General features: G+C 43.3%; 1 protein-coding gene across 9 annotated transcripts in view; it reads left to right on the forward strand.

The window, feature by feature from the left end:
• Positions 1-20,080, forward strand: part of CSPP1 (centrosome and spindle pole associated protein 1) — a 109,926-nt gene that overhangs the window by 71,703 nt on the left and 18,143 nt on the right. For 8 of the 9 annotated variants that reach the window (XR_009759475.1, XM_061600593.1, XM_061600649.1 and 5 more), the window contains 4 exons: positions 13,634-13,738; positions 15,658-15,718; positions 15,850-15,973; positions 17,472-17,617. Coding sequence is in view for 8 of the 9 variants with exons in the window: in XM_061600593.1 (XP_061456577.1) it covers positions 13,634-13,738; positions 15,658-15,718; positions 15,850-15,973; positions 17,472-17,617 (436 nt within the window). In the remaining variant the exon portion in view is untranslated. The remainder of the gene's footprint in view (positions 1-13,633; positions 13,739-15,657; positions 15,719-15,849; positions 15,974-17,471; positions 17,618-20,080) is intronic. The other variant, XM_061600630.1, reaches the window with a different exon arrangement.

Consider the following 20,080-nt stretch of genomic DNA (forward strand, 5'->3'; position numbering starts at 1 on the left):
AAGAACATGGTTGCATGAGTTTAAATTGCATAAGTTTAAATAGTAATGGGGAAAAAATAGGTTTCAAATGCAAAATTAGTGGGAAAATTTCTAACTCTACTTGAAAATATCCATGAATTTACTTTTGTCCAGTTCTCGAAAAGATAAAAATGTCAAATTTGACTTTTTATACCAGGGATGGGCAGAAAGTAGATCAGGATTTATTGATAGTCCGCTGTGTGATTTGAAGTACATTGGCAAGGATTTCTGCCCCCCTCCCCAATTGTTTAACAATGGCAACAGCAAAATTACTCCCTCTTTAATTTATTTAATTTGTTTATTAATAATTAATTAATAAACTAGGCACATTGTATACACAGGTTAAACAATAACCATCAAATTAAAACAATACTTCCCCCCCCCCAATGCACACATAGAAAAAGCAGTAAGCATGATTGTCATATTCCCTCAAAAACCTGGGAAGAAAGGTACATCTTAATTTGTCACTGCACTGATGTTAACATTGGTGTTAGGCAGGCCTCACTGTGGAGAGCATTTCATAGGTGGAGGGCCACAACCGAAAAGGTCTGCTGCTTTTCACCACTTTCTCTCAGAGGAAGCACCTGGAGAAATTATACTGCTGTCATGAAGAAAGCTGGGGATGGGGACGTAACAAGGAGTGGAAGGACTATGAGCTCAGTATAGTTCTGGTACTCAAAACAAATCCCTCAGCTCAGGACTTTTTAATTAAATATTAAAAATAATTAAATATCTTAAATATTAGACAGGCGCCATCTCTATTATCTTTTCAGCGCCTGCTGAAGACCTTACTCTTTCAACAAGCCTTTTAACTAAATACCTTATCCCAGTCTGCATCTGTGTTGGAATTGCTTTTAAAGATGTTTTTAAAGCTTTCTTTAAAAAAATGTTTTTAAAGATATGTTTTTAATATATTTTAAAGTATATTTTTATGATATTTTAGAGTGTTTTTAGTGTTTTTGTTTGCCACCCTAGGAGGAAGGGTGGGATATATATAAATCTAAGTGTTTATTACTATGTTTTGTACCTGGTTCTGGTTGGTAGATCTTGGGGATCTAGTAAAAAGCAAAGCAGATCCTGTAAACTTGAAGTCTACCTCCCTCTGTTTTATACAGTGTGTAATCTGACAATTCACAATTGCTCAAGCCATTTATTTATTTAAAAAAATATTTAGGACAAAGTTCTAATGAACTGGTTCCTTTTCCTCATCCTGCATTAGTGTATATTCACAGGTGTTGGCAGTGCAGAAAACTTCCACAGCTGTTTACAAAAGTGTTGTCCACTTTTACCTCTAGATTTGGTAACTGGAACCCCAAGCCGGGCTTTGTTTCAGCCTGTTGCTTGGGAAGGACGGTCTTAGGTGCCACAGTATCCTATTTCTATGTGGATGGGAAGTAGCTACTTTCAAGCTTCATGTGGACACAAAAGTACCTCCTAGTGTATCTAAAACTGAGGTAGCCAACATGATGGTGGTGTTGTTATTTATTAAATTTATATCCCACCCTTCCTCCCAGAAGGAGCCCAGGGTGGCAAACAAAAACACTAAAAGCACTTTAAAATATCTTAAAAACAAAAGACTTTAAAACATATTAAAACAAAACATCTTTAAAAACATTAACAAAAAACATCTTTAAAACACCTTTAAAAAACACCTTTAAAAACATCTTAAAAAGCAATTCCAGCACGGACGCAGACAGGATAAGGCCTCTACTTAAAAGGCTTGTTGAAAGAGGAAGGTCTTCAGTAGGTGCCAAAAAGACAACAGAGGCAGTACCTGTCTAATATTTAAGGGGAGGGAATTTCAAAGGGTAAGTGCCATAACACTAAAGGTCTGCTTCCTGTATTGTGCAGAATGGCCCTCCTGTTGAACACATTGATCAACTGGGTATATAAGGGGTGAGAGGATATTTCAGGTTTTCTGGTCCCAAGTTGTTCTGGGGTTTATTAGGGATGTGCTAGAATTACATCCAATTCAGATTTGGTACATAATTTTGCATTAATTTGCTTATTCGCTATCGTTGCAGATTTGATTTTTTATGTAGTAATTTTCCTTGGCTATTTTCAGAAATAGAAATATTGATATTAATATTGATATTTCTATTGATATTTCCTTCATTGACATTTCATTCAAAATATCAATATTTCTTTCAAAAATATTGATTTCCTTAAAAAAAAACACCAGTATTAGTATCAATATTCTAAGTGGTAGAAAAATATATTCGTAAAATCAGTGGCTTGAGGACGAAGAATAAACTTGAATTGATACAGTCTGTTAGATTGATGGGATGCTGTTGAACTGGCATCAACAAACTTATCCCATCCGTAGGCTTTATACACCAAAACCAACAGCTTGAATTTAGCCTGGTAGCTAATGGGCAGCCAGTGCAGTTCTTTTAGCAGTGGGGGTAACATGTCGGCGATGCCCTGCCTCATTGATCAAATGCACCACCGTATTTTGCCTTAGCTGCACTGTCCGGACCAACTTCAAGGGCAGCCCACATAGAGCACATTACAGTAATCTGGCCTGGAGATTACCAGTGCATGGACAACAATGGTCAGGCTATCCCAGTCCAGAAATGGCTGCAGCTGTTTTACCAGCTGAAACTGGTAAAAGACACTCCTAGCCACAGAGCACCTCCAGACTATGGACCTGCTCTTTCAGAGGTAGTACAACCCCATCCAAAGCAGGCAATTTATTTATTTATTTATTAAACTTGTATACCGCCCCATAGCCGAAGCTTTCTGGGCGGTTTACAATAACTAAAAACAAATACAATTTAAAATACATCTTTTAAAAACAATTTAAAACACAATTAAAAAATTTAAAACAATATAGAACACATGCTAAAATGCCTGGGAGAAGAGGAAAGTCTTGACCTGGCGTCGAACAGATAACAGTGTTGGCGCCAGGCGCACCTAGTCAAGTAAATCATTCCATAATTTGGGGGCCACCGCTGAGAAGGCCCTCTCCCTTGTTGCCATTCTCCAAGCTTCCCTCGGAGTAGGCACCCGGAGGAGCGCCTTTGATCTTGAGCGTAGTGTACGGATGGGTTCGTATTGGGAGAGGCGTTCCATCAGGTATTGTGGTCCCAAGCAGTGTAAGGCTTTATAGGTCAATACCAGCACCATGAATCGAGCTTGGAAACATAAAGGCAGCCAGTGCAAGCGGGCCAGAATTGGTTTTATATGTTCGGACCGTCTGGTCCCTGTTAGCAATCTGGCCGCTGCATTTTGCACAAGCTGCAGTTTCCAAACCGTCTTCAAAGGCAGCCCCACGTAGAGTGCATTGCAGTAATCTAATTTAGAGGTTACCAGAGCATGGACAACTGAAGCCAGGTTATCCCTGTCCAGATAGGGACATTGTTGGGCCACCAACCGAAGTTGGTAGAAGGCACTACCTGAGCCTCAAGTGACAGAGATGATTCTAGGAGAACCCCCAAGCTACGAACCTGCTCCTTCAAGGGGAGTGCAACCCCATCCTGGACAGGTTGGACATCCACCATCTGGTCAGAAGAACCACCCACTAACAGCATCTGTCTTATCTGGATTGAGCCTCAGTTTATTAGCCCTCATCCAGTCCATTGTCGCAGCCAGACACCGGTTCAGCACATTGACAGCCTCACCTGAAGAAGATGAAAAGGAGAAATAGAGCTGCGTGTCATCAGCATACTGATGGCAACGCACTCCAAAGCTCCGGATGACCACACCCAACGGTTTCATGTAGATGTTGAACAGCATGGGGGACAGAACTGACCCCTGTGGAAATCCATACTGGAGAGTCCAGGGTGCCAAGCAATGTTCCCCAAGCACCACCTTCTGGAGGTGACCTGCCAAGTAGGAGCGGAACCACTGCAATGCAGTCCCTCCCACTCCCAACTCAGCCAGTCTTCCCAGAAGGATACCATGGTCGATGGTATCGAAAGCCGCTGAGAGATCAAGGAGAATCAACAGAGTCACACTCCCCCTCTCTCTCTCCCGACAAAGGTCGTCATACAGGGCGACCAAGGCTGTTTCTGTGCCAAAACCAGGCCTGAAACCTGACTGAAATGGATCCAGATAATCGGTCTCATCCAAGAGTGTCTGGAGCTGGCCTGCCACCACTCATTCAAGGACCTTGCCCAGGAATGGAATATTTGCTACTGGCCTATAGTTATTAAAATTTTCTGGGTCCAGGGAGGGTTTCTTCAGGAGTGGTCTCACTACCGCCTTTCAGACAGCCAGGGACCACCCCCTCTCACAGAGAGGCATTAATCACCTCCCTGGCCCAACCGGCTGTTCCATCCCTGCTAGCGTTTATTAGCCAAGAAGGGCAAGGATCCAGCACAGAAGTGGTGGCACGAACCTGTCTAAGCACCTTGTCAATGTCCTCAAGCTGCACCAACTGAAACTCATCCAAGAAATCAGGACAAGGCTGTGCTCTGGATACCTCGCTTGATTCACCTGCTATAACACTGGAGTCTAAGTCCTGGCGGATTTTATCCTGGAAGTGCCTAGCAAATTACAGCGGGCCTCAGATGGTTCTACCATGTCCCTGGGGCCAGAGTGTAATAGCCCCCGGATAATTCTGAAGAGCTCTGCTTGCGGCAGATTGATGATTTGATAGTGGCAGCAAAATATTGCTTTTTTGCTGCCCTTACTGCCCCTTAATACAGCTTACCATAGGCACTTACCAGTGTATAATTGCATCCACTAGGAGTTCGTCTCCATCTGCACTCAAGCCGTTTCCGATATTGTTTCATCGCTCTCAACTCTGGGGTATACCATGGAGCCATATGAGCTCTACACAGGAGAGGGTGCTCAGGAGCAATCATGTCAACTATCCGGGTCATTTCTGTATTCCACAGCTCGATCAGGGTTTCGACAGGAGCGCCAGCCCTCTCAGCCGGAAAACTCCCCAGAGCCCTTTGGAAACCATCCGGATCCATTAGTCTCTGCGGGTGGACCAACTTAATAGGTCCCCCACCCTTGCAGAGGGGAAAAGCCACTGTAAGTCTAAACTTCAGCAAGCAGTGATCTGTCCATGACAGGGACTGATGTAAGTCCCGCCACATTCAGATCACCAACTCCATGTCCAGTTGCAAAAACCAAGTCTAGAGTATGCCCTGCTACATGTGTTGGGCCAATGGCATATTGGGACAGTCCCATGGTTGTCATGGAGACCATGAAATCCTGAGCCGCCCCAGATAAGGTGGCCTCGGCATGGATGTTGACATTCCCCAGAACCAACAGTCTGGGGGATCTCAACAGTACACCCGAGACCACCTCCGTCAGCTCAGCTAGGGAGTCTGTTGGGCAGCGGGGTGGGCGGTACACCAACAGAATCTGCAGTCTGTCCCGCTGACCCAACACAAGGTGCAAACACTCCAGACCAGTAGTCACATGGACAGGGTGCTTGCAGAGGGAGATGGAACTCCTATAGACCACAGCAACCCCCCGACCCTCAGGTCTACCCTGATGCTGAACTAGGTACCCTGGTGTTCATAGCTGGGAGAGACTAACTCCAGGTCTTGGTTATACATGCCAGATCGGCTGCCTCATCCACAATTAAATCATGAATGAGGGAGATCTTACTATGCACCGATCTGGCGTTTAGGAGCAGCATCCGGAGGCCTAAGAGCTGGCTGATAGGGCAGCCAACAAACCTGCGGGTGGGGGGAGGACCGTAACAAGGCACAGTCGTTAACTGCCTGGGCTGTGTTCCCCTTACCTGGCAAGTCCTCCTCACAATGCCATATCTCCCTCTACCCATCACTACGCTAATTGGGGCCTGTGATGCGTCCTTCCCTGGCTCTCCCTGTCAGGTTGCTACCTGCGCGTGGTTACTGCCTGTCTCTAGGCACCACCAGGGACTCCACCAGTCTGGACCGCACTCTCTTATGGTTTACCTATCCGCTCTAGCACAGATCTCAACAGATCCCCCTGCTAGGCAACCACCAGTAACGTCCCAATACTAGTATTCCCAGAGACTCTGAATACTGGTATTGTTATTCTCTTCACCGCTGCCACCATTTGTTACAGTTCCCCTTCAGCCTTGGTCATTACCTTACCCTCCCTTCTGGTCTGTGAAACCCCAGCCAAGGATCAGGCCTTTGGTAAACCAAATTAAGTATTTATTAAAGATAACAAAGCTAACAAGATTAACAAGATTTCTTCTTAAGGCACATAAGCATATGGTTTTACTCAATACTAATCCGAACTCCACCTCCCTCCTGGTAAACAACTCTCTAAACCCCACCAAGCAATCCACTCTTTCTCTTCTCCCCCCAGATTCCACAATTTACCACCTCACATTCACCCAGATTTACCTGTCATCCTTTCATTTATACTGTCAGCCATTTTAAACATTCAGCCAATCATCAAGCATTCTATTGCCCATTCACTCCCCCTCCTGTTTCACTACTTACCATGTATACTCTAAACAACCAGCACTTACCATATATACACTAATATATAGGAACATCACATTTCCCCCCCCTTAAACAACTGCAGAGTATTATTCCTGTTCCAGGATTTATACGTCGCGTTAACAAATAAAAGTCTCTATGGGGAAAATGTCTTTCTTTGTTCCTCTGTCTGGTCACGTCACTGCAGTCCCAGCCACTTGCCTGGAAAGTCCATTGGTCAGTACATTGTCCTTGCCTTTGATGAACTGGAAGTCCACTTGATAGTCCTGTAGGGCCCAGGACCACCTCTGCAGCATAGTGTTATGGTTTTTCATAGTCTGCAACCATAACAAGGCCCGATGATCCATAGTCACTGTGAATCTTCGTCCCCACACGTATGGGTGCAACTTGTTCAGTCCCCACACGACCGCTAGGCACTCCTTCTGGACCGACGAATAGTTTTTCTCCCTCGGCGTCAGCTTGCGACTCAGATACGCCACTGGATGTCTGGTGCCTTCTCTCTCCTGTAGCAAGACGACTCCCAGCGCCAGGTCCGACACATCTGTAGCCACGATGAATGGTTTCTCATAGTCCAGTGCTATTAATATGGGTCCTTGGCACAAGGCTTGCTTCAGCAGATCAAAAGCCTTCTGACATTCATCCGTCCATACCACACGCTCAGAACACTTCTTCTTTGTTAATTCATGCAAGGGGGTTGCTATTTCCCCAAAATTTCTCACAAACTTCCTATAAAATCCAGCCACACCCAGAAATGCCCTTACTTGTTTTTTGGTTAAGGGGATCGGCCACGCTTGTATTGCCTCCACCTTGCTCCATAAGGGGGTGATTTTCCCACTCCCCACCTTATGTCCTAAATAGATTACTTCCTTTAGTCCAAACTGGCATTTCTTAGCTTTTATTGTGAGGCCTGCTTTTCTTAAGGCCTCCAATACTGTTGTCAGGTGTTGGACATGCTCAGGCACCGACTTGCTAAAAATGGCCACGTCATCGATATAGGCCACTGCAAAATCTGACATGCCTCGCAACACAGTATTGATTAGCCTCTGAAATGAACTTGGTGAGTTCCTTAGTCCCATGGGTAAGGTCACAAACTCATATAACCCATCTGGTGTACTGAAGGCAGTTTTGGCTCTGGATTGCTCGTCTAGTTCCATTTGCCAAAATCCTTTTCAGAGATCTAGTGTAGAGATAATGGTTGCTGCCCCCAATAACTCTAACTTTGCGTCTACCCTAGGCATAGGATACGCATCTGGGACAGTAATTTTATTGATTAGCGGATAATCAATGCAAAACCTTGTCGTTCCATCTTTTTTCGGAACCAGGACAATACTTGAGGCCCAGGGACTGATGGATTCCCTGATCACTCCTAATTCCAGCATCTCTTCCACCTTCTTTTTGATCTCATTCAAAACTTTCCCATTCACACGGTACGGAACAGATCTGATTGGGGCATGATCTCCAGTATCAATGGAATGTATAACTATACTGGTTCGGCCAGGTTTGTTGCTAAAGAGATTCCTATAGGTTTTCAAAACTCTCAGAATCTCTTCTTTTACTTCCTCCTCCACCTCCTCTGACCATTCTACTTGATCTACCCCTCCTTTGTCTTTGCTTTCCTGTACCAAATCTGGAAGTTCAGGCCCACTTCCCTCAGGGAATAAGGTAACTTGCAACACCTTTGCATCCCTGGTATGGTAAGGCTTTAACATATTTACATGAACCACTTTGCTTTTGTTTAATTGGTCTGTGGTGATTACATATGTCACTGTGTCAAGCCTTTCTCTGATGGTATATGGTCCTTCCCAGGTAGCCTGTAATTTGTCATGTTTCCTGGGTATGAACGCCATAACCATATCTCCCACATCATACACACGTTCTCTGGCTGTTCTGTCATACCAGTAACTTTGCTTCTCCTGTGCATGACTCAAATTCTCTTTCACCACTTCCATCATTTGTTTCACTGGTTCACATTCATCCTTTCTCTCAGCAGGCATCCACAGTCTATATAAAATCCCATTCTCACACACAACTTGATTCCTCAGTTTGTCAGTGAAAGGAATCTGTTGGGTCAGCGCTTGTTCCTTTATCTGCTTCAGACTTATATCTTTATGCAGCTCTTCCCTGAATTGATCTGCTTCTTCCCCAGAGACCACTTGATACAGTTTGTCTTCTTCAGCAGGCCTGCTAGTGGTTGCTATGGTGACCTGAGGCTGGTTAACAGATTCCACCCTGTTTGTTTCAGCCCCCCTTAATATGGCTTCTTTTTCTCTGCCAATTTGCTGTCTGGTCACTACATATATCTTTCCTTGGGCTCCCATAACATCTCTTCCCAGTATTACTGGTTCTTGTTGCTGGGCATTAATACCAACTTTATATTGGCCCTTTCGGCCTCTCCATTCCATTCTCACTAGGGCCACAGGCAAACTCTCTGGTTGACCCCTCACTCCTTGGATAGTCACTGTTTCCTGAGGTAATATTACCTCAGATTTTATTAAATCTGGCCTCAGTAATGTCTGAGCGGCACCAGTATCAAGCAATGCCCAATAATTTGCCCCTTGTACTCTCACTTTCTCTCTCAGACTTGAATCAAGGTCTGTTACTTCTGTCCAGTTTATCTGGCAAAACTGAACCTTTTTCGCTGCTTCTAAAGCCTTGGGCTCTGTTTTCACTGCCCTTGTCTGAGCAGGATTACTACTGGGGTTGGCAACCTCACATTGAAAACGTAGGTGCCCTGGTCTACCACATTTGTAGCATAATTTCTCCTCACTTTTAGGGTACACAGATCCACTCTGGGGTGTCCTGTGCCCTTCAGATTTTAATGGAGGACTCACTCGCTGTGGTACCACATCCCTTCTGCCAGCACTATATGGTCTGGGTTTAAACTCTCTTGATGTTTTCCCCACCCAGCCAGTTCTATTGGAGGCGAAGTGATCCGCCAACTCTGCGGCCTCCTGCACCGATGTAGGGGAACGGTCTTTGACCAGGAGCCTTATTTCTGGTGGTAACTGATGGTATAATTGATCCAGTATCATGAGGCTTTTCACCTCTTCCACTGACTGAGCTTTGGCACTACTCATCCGCTTTCCAAATATATCCATCAACTTTGCTCCCAGTTCCACAAAAGACCTCCCTGTCTGTATCTGGCAATTTCTGAAAAGCCTTCTAAAATAATCAGGCCCCAGTCTGAATCTTTTAAACACTGCTTCTTTGAATTCAGCATAGGTGACGGGCTTGTCTGAGGGGAAATATTGGTATACCTCAGCCAATTCCCCTTTAATCAGGTTTGATAAATACTGCATGTATTTATCTACAGGTAGCCCCCACAACTGAGCTGCTTTTTCAAAGGTGCTGAGGTAAATTTGAGGATCTTGACCAGGCTCATAGACAGCAAAGTCCTTTGGAGTAATTTTTATTTTTGCTCCATCTCTGTCTTTCCTTGTCTCCTCAGAGTGAAATTTCTCTATCAAATTTTAACTTTTCTACTTGTAATTCAGCATCCACTGCTCGTTGCTTCTTCCTCTCCTCAAACCCCAATCTCATTCTCTCAATTTCCAACTCCCTCTGTTTTTCCTTCTCTGCACCTTCCATCCTCAATCTCTCAGCTTCCAACTCCCGCTGTTTATCTTTTTCCTCAGCCTCCATCCTCAATTTCTCTCTCAAGTACTCTATATAAGCGGGATTGCTTAAATATCCTTCTGGGGTCTCTTCTCTGACAGGTTGTTTTTGCTGGGCAGTTGCAAATCCTATAAGTGCTACCCTCAATTCATCTACCCCTTTACCCTCGTGAGGTAAATTGAATGTTATGCACTTCTCCACCAGCTCCTCTCTTTTCATTTTTATGTATTTAGCCATGGTGTTTGAGTTCACTCACTCTTTGCCACACACTCTTTGCCAGTCACTCTCACAAGAAATCTTGTTTTGTTATTTCTGTTTGCCACACAACTATTAGGGATTGTCTAGTATTCGTATCTCACTGCTACAGCCAACACCTGTGACGTAGTCTCCTTTGTCACCACGTGTCTTTGGGACTCTCTTTGGTTCGTATCTGGATTCTCTGTTGTTCGTATCCCACCGCTACTGACACCACATGTGATGTGTCCTTCCCTGGCTCTCCCTGTCAGGTTCCTACCTGCGCGTGGTTACTGCCTGTCTCTAGGCACCACCAGGGACTCCACCAGTCCGGACCGCACTCTCTTATGGTTTACCTATCCGCTCTAGCACAGATCTCAACAGATCCCCCTGCTAGGCAACCACCAGTAACGTCCCAATACTAGTATTCCCAGAGACTCTGAATACTGGTATTGTTATTCTCTTCACCGCTGCCACCATTTGTTACAGTTCCCCTTCAGCCTTGGTCATTACCTTACCCTCCCTTCTGGTCTGTGAAACCCCAGCCAAGGATCAGGCCTTTGGTAAACCAAATTAAGTATTTATTAAAGATAACAAAGCTAACAAGATTAACAAGATTTCTTCTTAAGGCACATAAGCATATGGTTTTACTCAATACTAATCCGAACTCCACCTCCCTCCTGGTAAACAACTCTCTAAACCCCACCAAGCAATCCACTCTTTCTCTTCTCCCCCCAGATTCCACAATTTACCACCTCACATTCACCCAGATTTACCTGTCATCCTTTCATTTATACTGTCAGCCATTTTAAACATTCAGCCAATCATCAAGCATTCTATTGCCCATTCACTCCCCCTCCTCTTTCACTACTTACCATGTATACTCTAAACAACCAGCACTTACCATATATACACTAATATATAGGAACATCACAGGGCCCCCTCAAATCTCCCCACTTGGCTCTGAGTCCTCTTTCCCAGGCACATGACTCAAGACCCACAAAAAGGCAGACAAAGGAGCCACCTCAGCCAGCCGGCTTATGTATTTCCTCCAAAGAAGGGACAGGTGGAAGGAATCAGGCACAGCTGGCTGAGTACCTGGGGCCCGGTCCTGCAAGGCGTGGCAACCTGCAGCACAGGAATCCAACAGGGAGAGGGTGGTGGTGGTGGTAGCCGAGCAGCAGCAGCAGCACACAGGCAGACAGGCAGGCAGCGGCTCTCCTTCCCTGAACGGTGGTGATCCCCTTTCTCCTGAGGCAGCTAAAGAGGTTGCAGGTAGCTCCCTGAATTCTGCCATCTTGCAGGGATGCCAGGAGGACAGGCCTCCATGACCATTGAATGACCAGTCATCCTACCTGAGGCTGTGAGGATCGGCTGTGAGGATCGGCTGTGAGGATCTGTTTATCTTTCCTTTGTCAGGCAATGCACATTCTCTAAAACAGGCCCACACTGCATACCAGTTATCCGAACTTGGAAACCACCAACCCACAGCGCCTCCATGTTACCCTCTGTGTCCATGTTGGACTCCAGTTTCCATCATCCCTGACCATTGGCCATGTCGACTAAGGCTGGTGGGAGCTGGAGTCCAGCATCATCTGGAGGGCACCATGTTGGCTATCCTTGGTCTAAACAATGTTGGTGTGGGAGATGGGTATGAAGTAGGATTTCTTGAGTCATCTTCCAACTACTACTGTCATATCTTTTCATTTATACAGATGACATCTGAGATCGCATTACCAGCATTTCATTTTTCTTACCTGTTCTGAATGTTGATATGAAAAATAGCCTACTGTCTCTTAAAATTTAAAACAGTTAAACAAATGTTAAAATATTCCAGAATGAAGTATACTTTTAGAAATTTTGTGAATTTAAAACTAATCTGAACCAAGAGTTCTTTGGATGTTTCTGATGTTAGGTGGTGGAACTGTGAGGAGTAGGGGGGAGGGGCATAAACACCCTCAACAGACACAGCTTTCCAGAGGGTTCTACAGTCCATCTGACTAAGGCATTGAGTATCCATATCTGGCTAGGTTTGTTTCTTAAAATGACAGTTAAGGAAAAACAGATTTCATTTTGCTATCTATTGCCGTCTAATCCATACTAACCCTAAGCTTTTATTTTGATTTAAGTAGTCTCAGTCATGACCCAAATCCTTTTTATCTAGGTGTTACCATAGAACATACAACAGTTTAATATTTTTGCCTCAAGAACAACATTTATATTTCTGAATTGCAGCATATCAGACGAGCTATTTAATGGTAGCATTCAAAAATCCTGTGCAAATGTTCACTTTAGTTCATTTTGTATGTGAAGGGATGAGATGGGGAGAGATCACAATCATGGTGGCAGGGCCTACTCACCTGATGCCCATGTGCTTTGTTAGAACATGTGTTTAGTGGCCTCTGTGTTGAGGAAAATGGGAAAATGGGGTATACGGGTTGTGTGGTTGGAACATATACACGAGAGCCACCATTTACATGTTCTGACCAACCAACATACGGAAGTTGGGCACATGGAGGGGATGAAGACTCCCACAACAATCATGACTCCTCCCTGCTCTGTGGCCCCAGGATACAAAACAATATTCACATCATGAATACAGTCTGTATTGTGGGATACATTTTTTGTTCTTCTAAAAGTTACTGTTTTCATACATAATGTAAAAGAACTTTTCTGATTTCTTATTTTTCTAATATATTTACTTTAAAAATAAATTCATTCATGTTAAGCAGAAAGTATACTAAAGCAACTGGAAAAATGTGTACAATTTATTACTAAAAATTGATATCACCTGTGCAGAGAAAATCTGTATATCTAGTGCAATAAAAACACACACACACACACACACTCTGTCTCTCTCTGTCTCTCTCTCTCTCTGTCTCTCTCTCTCTCTCTGTCTCTCCAGAGCATGGATAATGCTGTCTACTCCTTTGCTGAACCTCTTTCCTCCAAAAGTACACAGCTCTGTACGTTCTATAGACCTCCCGTATTAACACTTAAAAAAAAAAAATTCTGAGCACTTGGAATGTTTCTGAACCTTCTGTGCAACAGAGCCAATTAAGGTTTCTTGTGAGTTTAAACCTTAGAGTCTACATTTAACTGATTTTTTTTCTTTTTGTAGTTTATCTGAATTTAGGCATTTTGTTCTTTAATTTACTATATCCTCTTTGTAGCCATAACTTCCTAAAAGATTAACCAAAGCTGATTTTGATTTTGGAAACAGATGTAGACTAAACAGCATATCTGTTTATTGAAACTTACGTCAGATAAAATATTTCCTCTGTATATAAATACTTTCGTTGCTATTTAAGGATGCTATTTAATTATGAATTTGAATCTTCTCACCCCTTCCCATGTTTCAGATTTCCAGGCAATCTTCTCCCCTCATTCCACCTCTTCAGAACAAGGGTTTTGTAAAAGAAGAAAGGTCGCTTTTGGTGGAGAGCCGTATGTCTTACTATACACATGTATGTATGCTTATTAGTCACGCACAATATATGAAAAGATTTCTGGCACTGTGCTTCCTGTCTTAATCCAGGGGGCATTCTCTAAAGAATTGTTTTGTTGGAGGAAAAATACCAGCATATCAGTTAGCATTTAAATTCTTGATAACATTCTCACAGTGGTGGCATGTTTTCTGCTGCCTTCTTAATTATTCTTCTACATTCTTAGCTTGCAGTCCCATATCTGTCTCCAGACTGCTGAGTTTGAGAGAAAATTTTGAAAAATCTGCAATCATTTTGATACTTATCACTAAGAGAAGTCCAATCCTCCTTTGGATATTTATGAGAAAAGGTTTTAATCACTGAATCTTAACAAGTTCAACTAATAGCCCAGTAAACAGTCTCAAAAGGAGTACAGGAATTAAGTACTAATGGACATAGAATGCTATATGCACAATCAAATTTATTTAGACTTGCACAAATTAAAAATAATGCCTAGCTAAAGTATGTAGCACAGAATTGCAGTCATAATTTGATCAGGGTAAAATTGTCATTGAATGACATTCTAGTTTTGAATAGGATATAGTGAACGATGTTTTCGAAAAAGGTTTCTCTCATGTCCTAAATGATTTCTCAAGTAAAAAAAAAAAGGTAGAGGCAGAGCCAGTGAATTGAAGGAACAGGAGGAGAGAGCCTCAGTGCTAGGGACGTTTACTATGAAGGAAATGCTGTAGGTTGGGTGGTGGGTAAAATTCTTTTCCAGAAGCAAGTCCAGTTTACTCAGTTCTGTTATACTTGAAGTTCTGTTTTTGCTCTCTTCGAGCCTGTAGAATGAATGTGTGTATCTGTTCACTTACTGTATTAGAAAATTGCATAGCTCAAGTCAGTGGATCTGATTTAAGGGGCTTGCACTAGCCTAGTTTTGTACATTTTTTCTTTGATCAACCCCTCTGCCATATCACAACTCATGGTTCACCGCAATTACACGGCGGGGCTGCACGGTGAGAGAGTGGGGAAGAGATGTAGCCCCCAGTTGGCAGCTGCATTGTGGCCTAGGCTGTACCCATCCGAGAGAGCCAATAGGATATTTGGATTTGTTTGGGAGGCAGACCGGGGGAAGGCTTCCTTGCTTTGGTCAGCACCTGGGCTATAAATTGCCAAGGTTGTATCTCCAGCTATTGCCAGCTGTCCCACCTGCCCTCCCTCTGTTTCAGTTCTTCTGCTGTGAACATTTGTTGGCCACTGGTTGATAGGGCCAGAATGGAATTTTAGTCATAGTCACAATTGGCCTGTGACTGTAAGGTTTTTATCTTTCTCTTAGCAAGGATGAGTGTTTGGTATTTTATTTCTTGTTGTCACAACTTTGGTGGGGGAGGGCTTTCGGTAGGATCCATAGCTTATGGGGGACTTTCGTAAGGGTCTGGGGAGTGGCACTTCAAGGCCTCAGCCCTAGCTTGGGGTGTGTGTGTCAGGGCCAGCTGCCTCATACCCAGGTTGCCAACAGGATGCACAGGCATGGACCGTGCTGTGGTTGGCCTTAGGAGCTTGGCAATTGCCACATGATGACTCCAGCAAGTGGGCTGGGTGACAAATCAGTGAGTAGACGGGCTGCTCGATAAACGGATCCTTGCCCTGTGCCATACTAACCCTGCTATTCACTGTAACCAATAACGTTGTTGCCTTGGTTAACCCATAATGGTCACTGTGATCAAGCATCACACCAAGCTGTTGAGGGCACACAGACTGCTTTTAAAACTTCCCATGGACTCAAAAGCAGTTTGAGATGAGTTTGTTAGCTGCTGTTATGAGGAAACCAAGCTTAACTCCTCTTTGAGCTAGTAAATGCTTGTTTCTTAGAATGCATGAAAAAGTTACCTTTTTGCTCCTTCCTTTTAATGATGCAATTATTTTTCAGTATAATTTATATTTTAATGTTTTACTAGGATGTTCCCAGAGTTCCATCTCCTCCAGTCCCAGCTAGAAGAAACCAGCTACGTGCCTATGGTAAGAAATCTGTATGTCATGATGTAATATGTAACTACTTTGGCTGTATTGTTGGCCAAGAAAAATACTTCCCTGGGTAAGCAGATGCTGGGTATTCTGTATATTTTTTTAAAAAAAATACTGAATTGCAGAAGAAAGGAAGAATGTAATAAGTGAACTATCAGAGATGAGGAAGCAGCTCCGCAGTGAAGAGCGGCGACTACAGGAACAGTTGCTGAAAGTCCACAGTGATGACGATGACATGCCAGGAAAAGGGTGAGCATTTTACAATCTGTACTTACGCATTTTATACAGTGCACAATTCCTTTTGGACAAGCAATATGCAATTTAACAAACGTTATAGACACTCAAGTGGAATTAAAAACCCGTAGCATGAAACGCCAATGGAAGGAGTGATAGGGGTCTTTTGCTGTGCTGCTGTATGTTGCTTACATTGTAGAATATATCCAGGTAGGCTGATCCTGGTACCTCCTGCAGCCATTGAAGCACAAGGAGAAAATTGCAGAGTTATGTGGAAGGGGAAATCTTCCCATGGCCTCTTTCTTGGTGCAAGAGTTAGACTGGAGCTAATGTTAGAAGGTTTGGGCTTGTGCTGTAGGCCTTGGGATTGGGTGCAAGAGGCTATGAAAACCCATTGTGCAAAACACTTGTAAAGACTATCGCACCCCACACTAAAGTCGCAGTGCTAATGGTCGCTGCTTCAATGCAAGGAATTTTCCTTGCACCAGGTCTTGGAACCACAAATCTGATACTGTGCTCTATTGACCAGGCACAACAGAGCATAGGACTGGGGCCTTCATTCTCATAAAAATACTTAATGGCTCCGGTTGTGTTCAGTTAGTGGCCACCCTGGGCTGCACATGGTTCACCCTTTCTCACCCTTTTGTCTCCAGAAAGATTTGCAGATCTTTTAATAAAAATGAAGTTAAAAATTTTTGTGTCTGTAATGTTACATTTAGTAAGTGTTGGGTCAAGAAGAATTTTTGTGAGCATAAACGTATCCTCTTTCAAAGTTTAGCCAAGCTTATTTATATATTTAGAATACATGTGGCATAATTGACAAACATGTTACATGGAAAATTGCTTCTGTCCAAAGTATTACTGTAGACCACATTGCCTGTCCCTGTCCTGTGGTATTATTTGAATCTATAGCTAGTTTGCTTACTAAATTTTATCAATCTATTTCAATCTGGGTTCAGGCCTGGTTATGGAACTGAATTGGCCTTGGTCGCCCTGATGGATCAGGGAGAAGGACAGGGAGAGTGTGACTGTAATTCTTTCTTGATCTCTCAGTGGCTTTTGACTCCATTTATCATGGTGTCCTTCTGAGCCTACTTTGTGAGATGGGTATCCGAGACGATGTTTTACAGTGGTTCCAATCCTATCTCCAGGGTCAGTTTCAGAGAATAGCATTTGGAGATTGTCTTTTGGTCCCCTAGCAGTTGTGCTGTGGGGTGCTGCAGGGTAACATCTTGTCCCCAGTGCTGTTTCATATCTATATGAAGCCCTTGGGAGCAGTCATCAGGAGATTTGGCGCGAGATGTCATCAGTACACTGATGATACCCAGCTCTACTTCTTGGTAATATTTCACAAGAAATGGAAAATGAGTTGCTTCATTTCAGTTCTAAATTCCAGTCTGAATCAGATGTCTCACCAACTCTCTAATTGTAATTTCCATTTTATTTATAAATGAACCTACATAGTTCTGAGACCTAAGGTTATTTTTTTAAGCATGAGTTTGGTCATTTTTAGCAGGAGGAAAGATAAACACAACATGGATGTATTTGAGATGGCTAGACTTCGTATGCAAGCTCCAGTCAGACGACCGTCATCAAAGGATGTTGCTGATCCTATCAATGTACAAAATATCCGTGAATTTAATGAACTTAAATACAAAGGTTAGTGTGTTGTCTTTCTTATGAGGGGATGGAGAGATTCTGTAGAAGAATTTGCTTTGTGTGAAATGCACAAGGGTGACGCTCCAGGAGCAGGGGAGGAAATGAGACAACCAGACCAATGTATGGGTTAAAATAGGCCTCAATTTTTATTGGTTTCAACAAGAAGCAGAAATCCAAATTCAAAGAAACCTGCCAGTTGTGGCACAGGCCAAGCATCTGAGCACCCACTGGCAACCTGAGGTATGTGACGTCAGCCCAGGCCACCCTAGCTAGGGCCATTGTCTGGCACGCTTTCCCCAAGATCCTTTATGGGGGCAGGTCTCCCCTGAATTGATGATCCTGCCATTTTCCTTCCAAGTTGTGACAAAATTAATACATCAATACCTAACATTAACAAACTCTCTTATTGAAGGATTACAAGATCTGAACAGGGCAGTTCATGACAGATGCTCTTGGAGGTCACTGATGCATAGGGTCGCCATAAGTCGTAGTCGACTTGAAGGCACATAACAACAACAACAACACTTATTGAGGGAAAGGAGAAAACCTCCCAACCCAGGGTTGACAGTAAAATTCCTTCCTGGCTCTGTTAACCAGCAGTCAATGGAGCCCTCAGCAAGAGCCTCAATAGATTGTAGGTCGGTGGGAAGATCCAATGAAAGAGGTCTAGTCTTCCTGGAGGCACACACATTTATGCGCAATGCCGCCTTGCCCCTCACTAAAGCTCCCACAGTGTCCCACAAGTCTGGCGGGGTGACAGTCCTCCTCTCACACAAGGCAGTCCTGCCATGGAGGCAGAGCAAAGAACTGTGAATTATGGCACACAAGTGGGATAGGCAAGAAATTGTTTCTGTTCAGGATTCCAGCTAACTACATCCTCTTCCACGATATTCGATGCTATTTCCTCTCTTTCTGTTTTTTTCTGTTCTCCCTCCCCCCAAATTGTGCCCGAAGTGGCTCAAAACATATCAAAGGAACAGCGGAAACCAGTAATGATTTGAAACGAATGCAGTTGAAAGTTAAAGAGGAAAGCACAAAAGCAGGACTGTAGCTGAATGTCAAGAAGACTAAAGTAATGACAACAGAAGATTTATGTAACCTTAAAGTTGACAATGAGGACATTGAACTTGTCAAGGATTATCGATACCTCGGCACAGTCATTAACCAAAATGGAGACAATATTCAAGAAATTAGGAGGAAGCTGGAACTGGGGAGGGCAGCTATGAGAGAACTAGAAAAGATCCTCAAATGCAAAGATGTGTCACTGAACACCAAAGTCAGGATCATTCAGACCATGGTGTTCCTGATCTATATATATGGATGTGAAAGTTGGACAAAGAAAAAAGCAGATAAGAGAAAATCAACTCATTTGAAATGTGGCATACCATGGACTGCGAAAAAGACAAATAATTGGGTGTTAGAACAAATTAAACCAGAACTATCGCTAGAAGCTAAAATGACGAAACTAAGGTTATCGTACTTTGGACATATAATGAGAAGACATGATACACTAGAAAAGACAATAATGCTGGAGGAAAAAGAAGGGAGTAGAAAAAGAGGAAGACCAAACAAGAGATGGATTGATTCCATAAACGAAGCCACAGACCTGAACTTACAAGATCTGAACAGGGTGGTTTATGTTCTTGGAGGTCACTGATTCATAGGGTCGCCATAAGTCGTAATCGATTTGAAGGCATATAGCAACAACAATAATCATTATCTCAATAAGTAAATATTTTTTTTAAGAGGATGTCCCTAATATTAGCAATGTATCCCCAAATCTCCATTTGTTGTAATTACTGCTTTGTCTTTGCTGAGCAGTTAGACTTGTGTGGGTTCAGTGTGTATCTAAATGACTTAGTTCACCCAGAATATATCCAGTGTTTGAAGATCTTACAAGTACATGGCAAATCATGATTTAGACACGCACAGAACAGTGAGGGGGAACCCCCCTCCAATCTAACTAGCTCAATATATGCAAAACTTTTCAAATAGTCACTTGGTGTGTACAAAGGGTCATGTGCATATTATCCATAGTGCCCCATTCCAGTTTTAAAAAGATCACTTTCTCATGATTTCAAAGACTTGTTGAAGTGATACTAGTTCAAGTTCTGGTCGCTATTTTATATATGTTTCATATACATTGACGGAAAGGATGTCATGAGATTTCTAAATCTCATTCTCAGATTGCATGGAAAACATCCACTAAGAGCAGGTGTGGGGAACGTTTGGCCCTCCAGATATTGCTGAATTACAGCTCCCATCATCCCTGGCCAATGTCCATGCTTGCTGGGGCTGATGGGAGTTGTAGTTCAGCAACATCTGGAGGGCTAAAGGTTCCCCACATCTGACTTAGAGGGTTGTACTGCCCGATTTGCCCAAGGCAGGGACATGTAACTTGAAAATCTTTCTTCTCTGGCTCTTCCACTTCACTTGACGCTGGGTGAGCCCACCCAGAGGAGA

The sequence above is a fragment of the Rhineura floridana genome, chromosome 1, assembly GCF_030035675.1.
Source record: "Rhineura floridana isolate rRhiFlo1 chromosome 1, rRhiFlo1.hap2, whole genome shotgun sequence".
Taxonomy (NCBI): domain Eukaryota; kingdom Metazoa; phylum Chordata; class Lepidosauria; order Squamata; family Rhineuridae; genus Rhineura; species Rhineura floridana.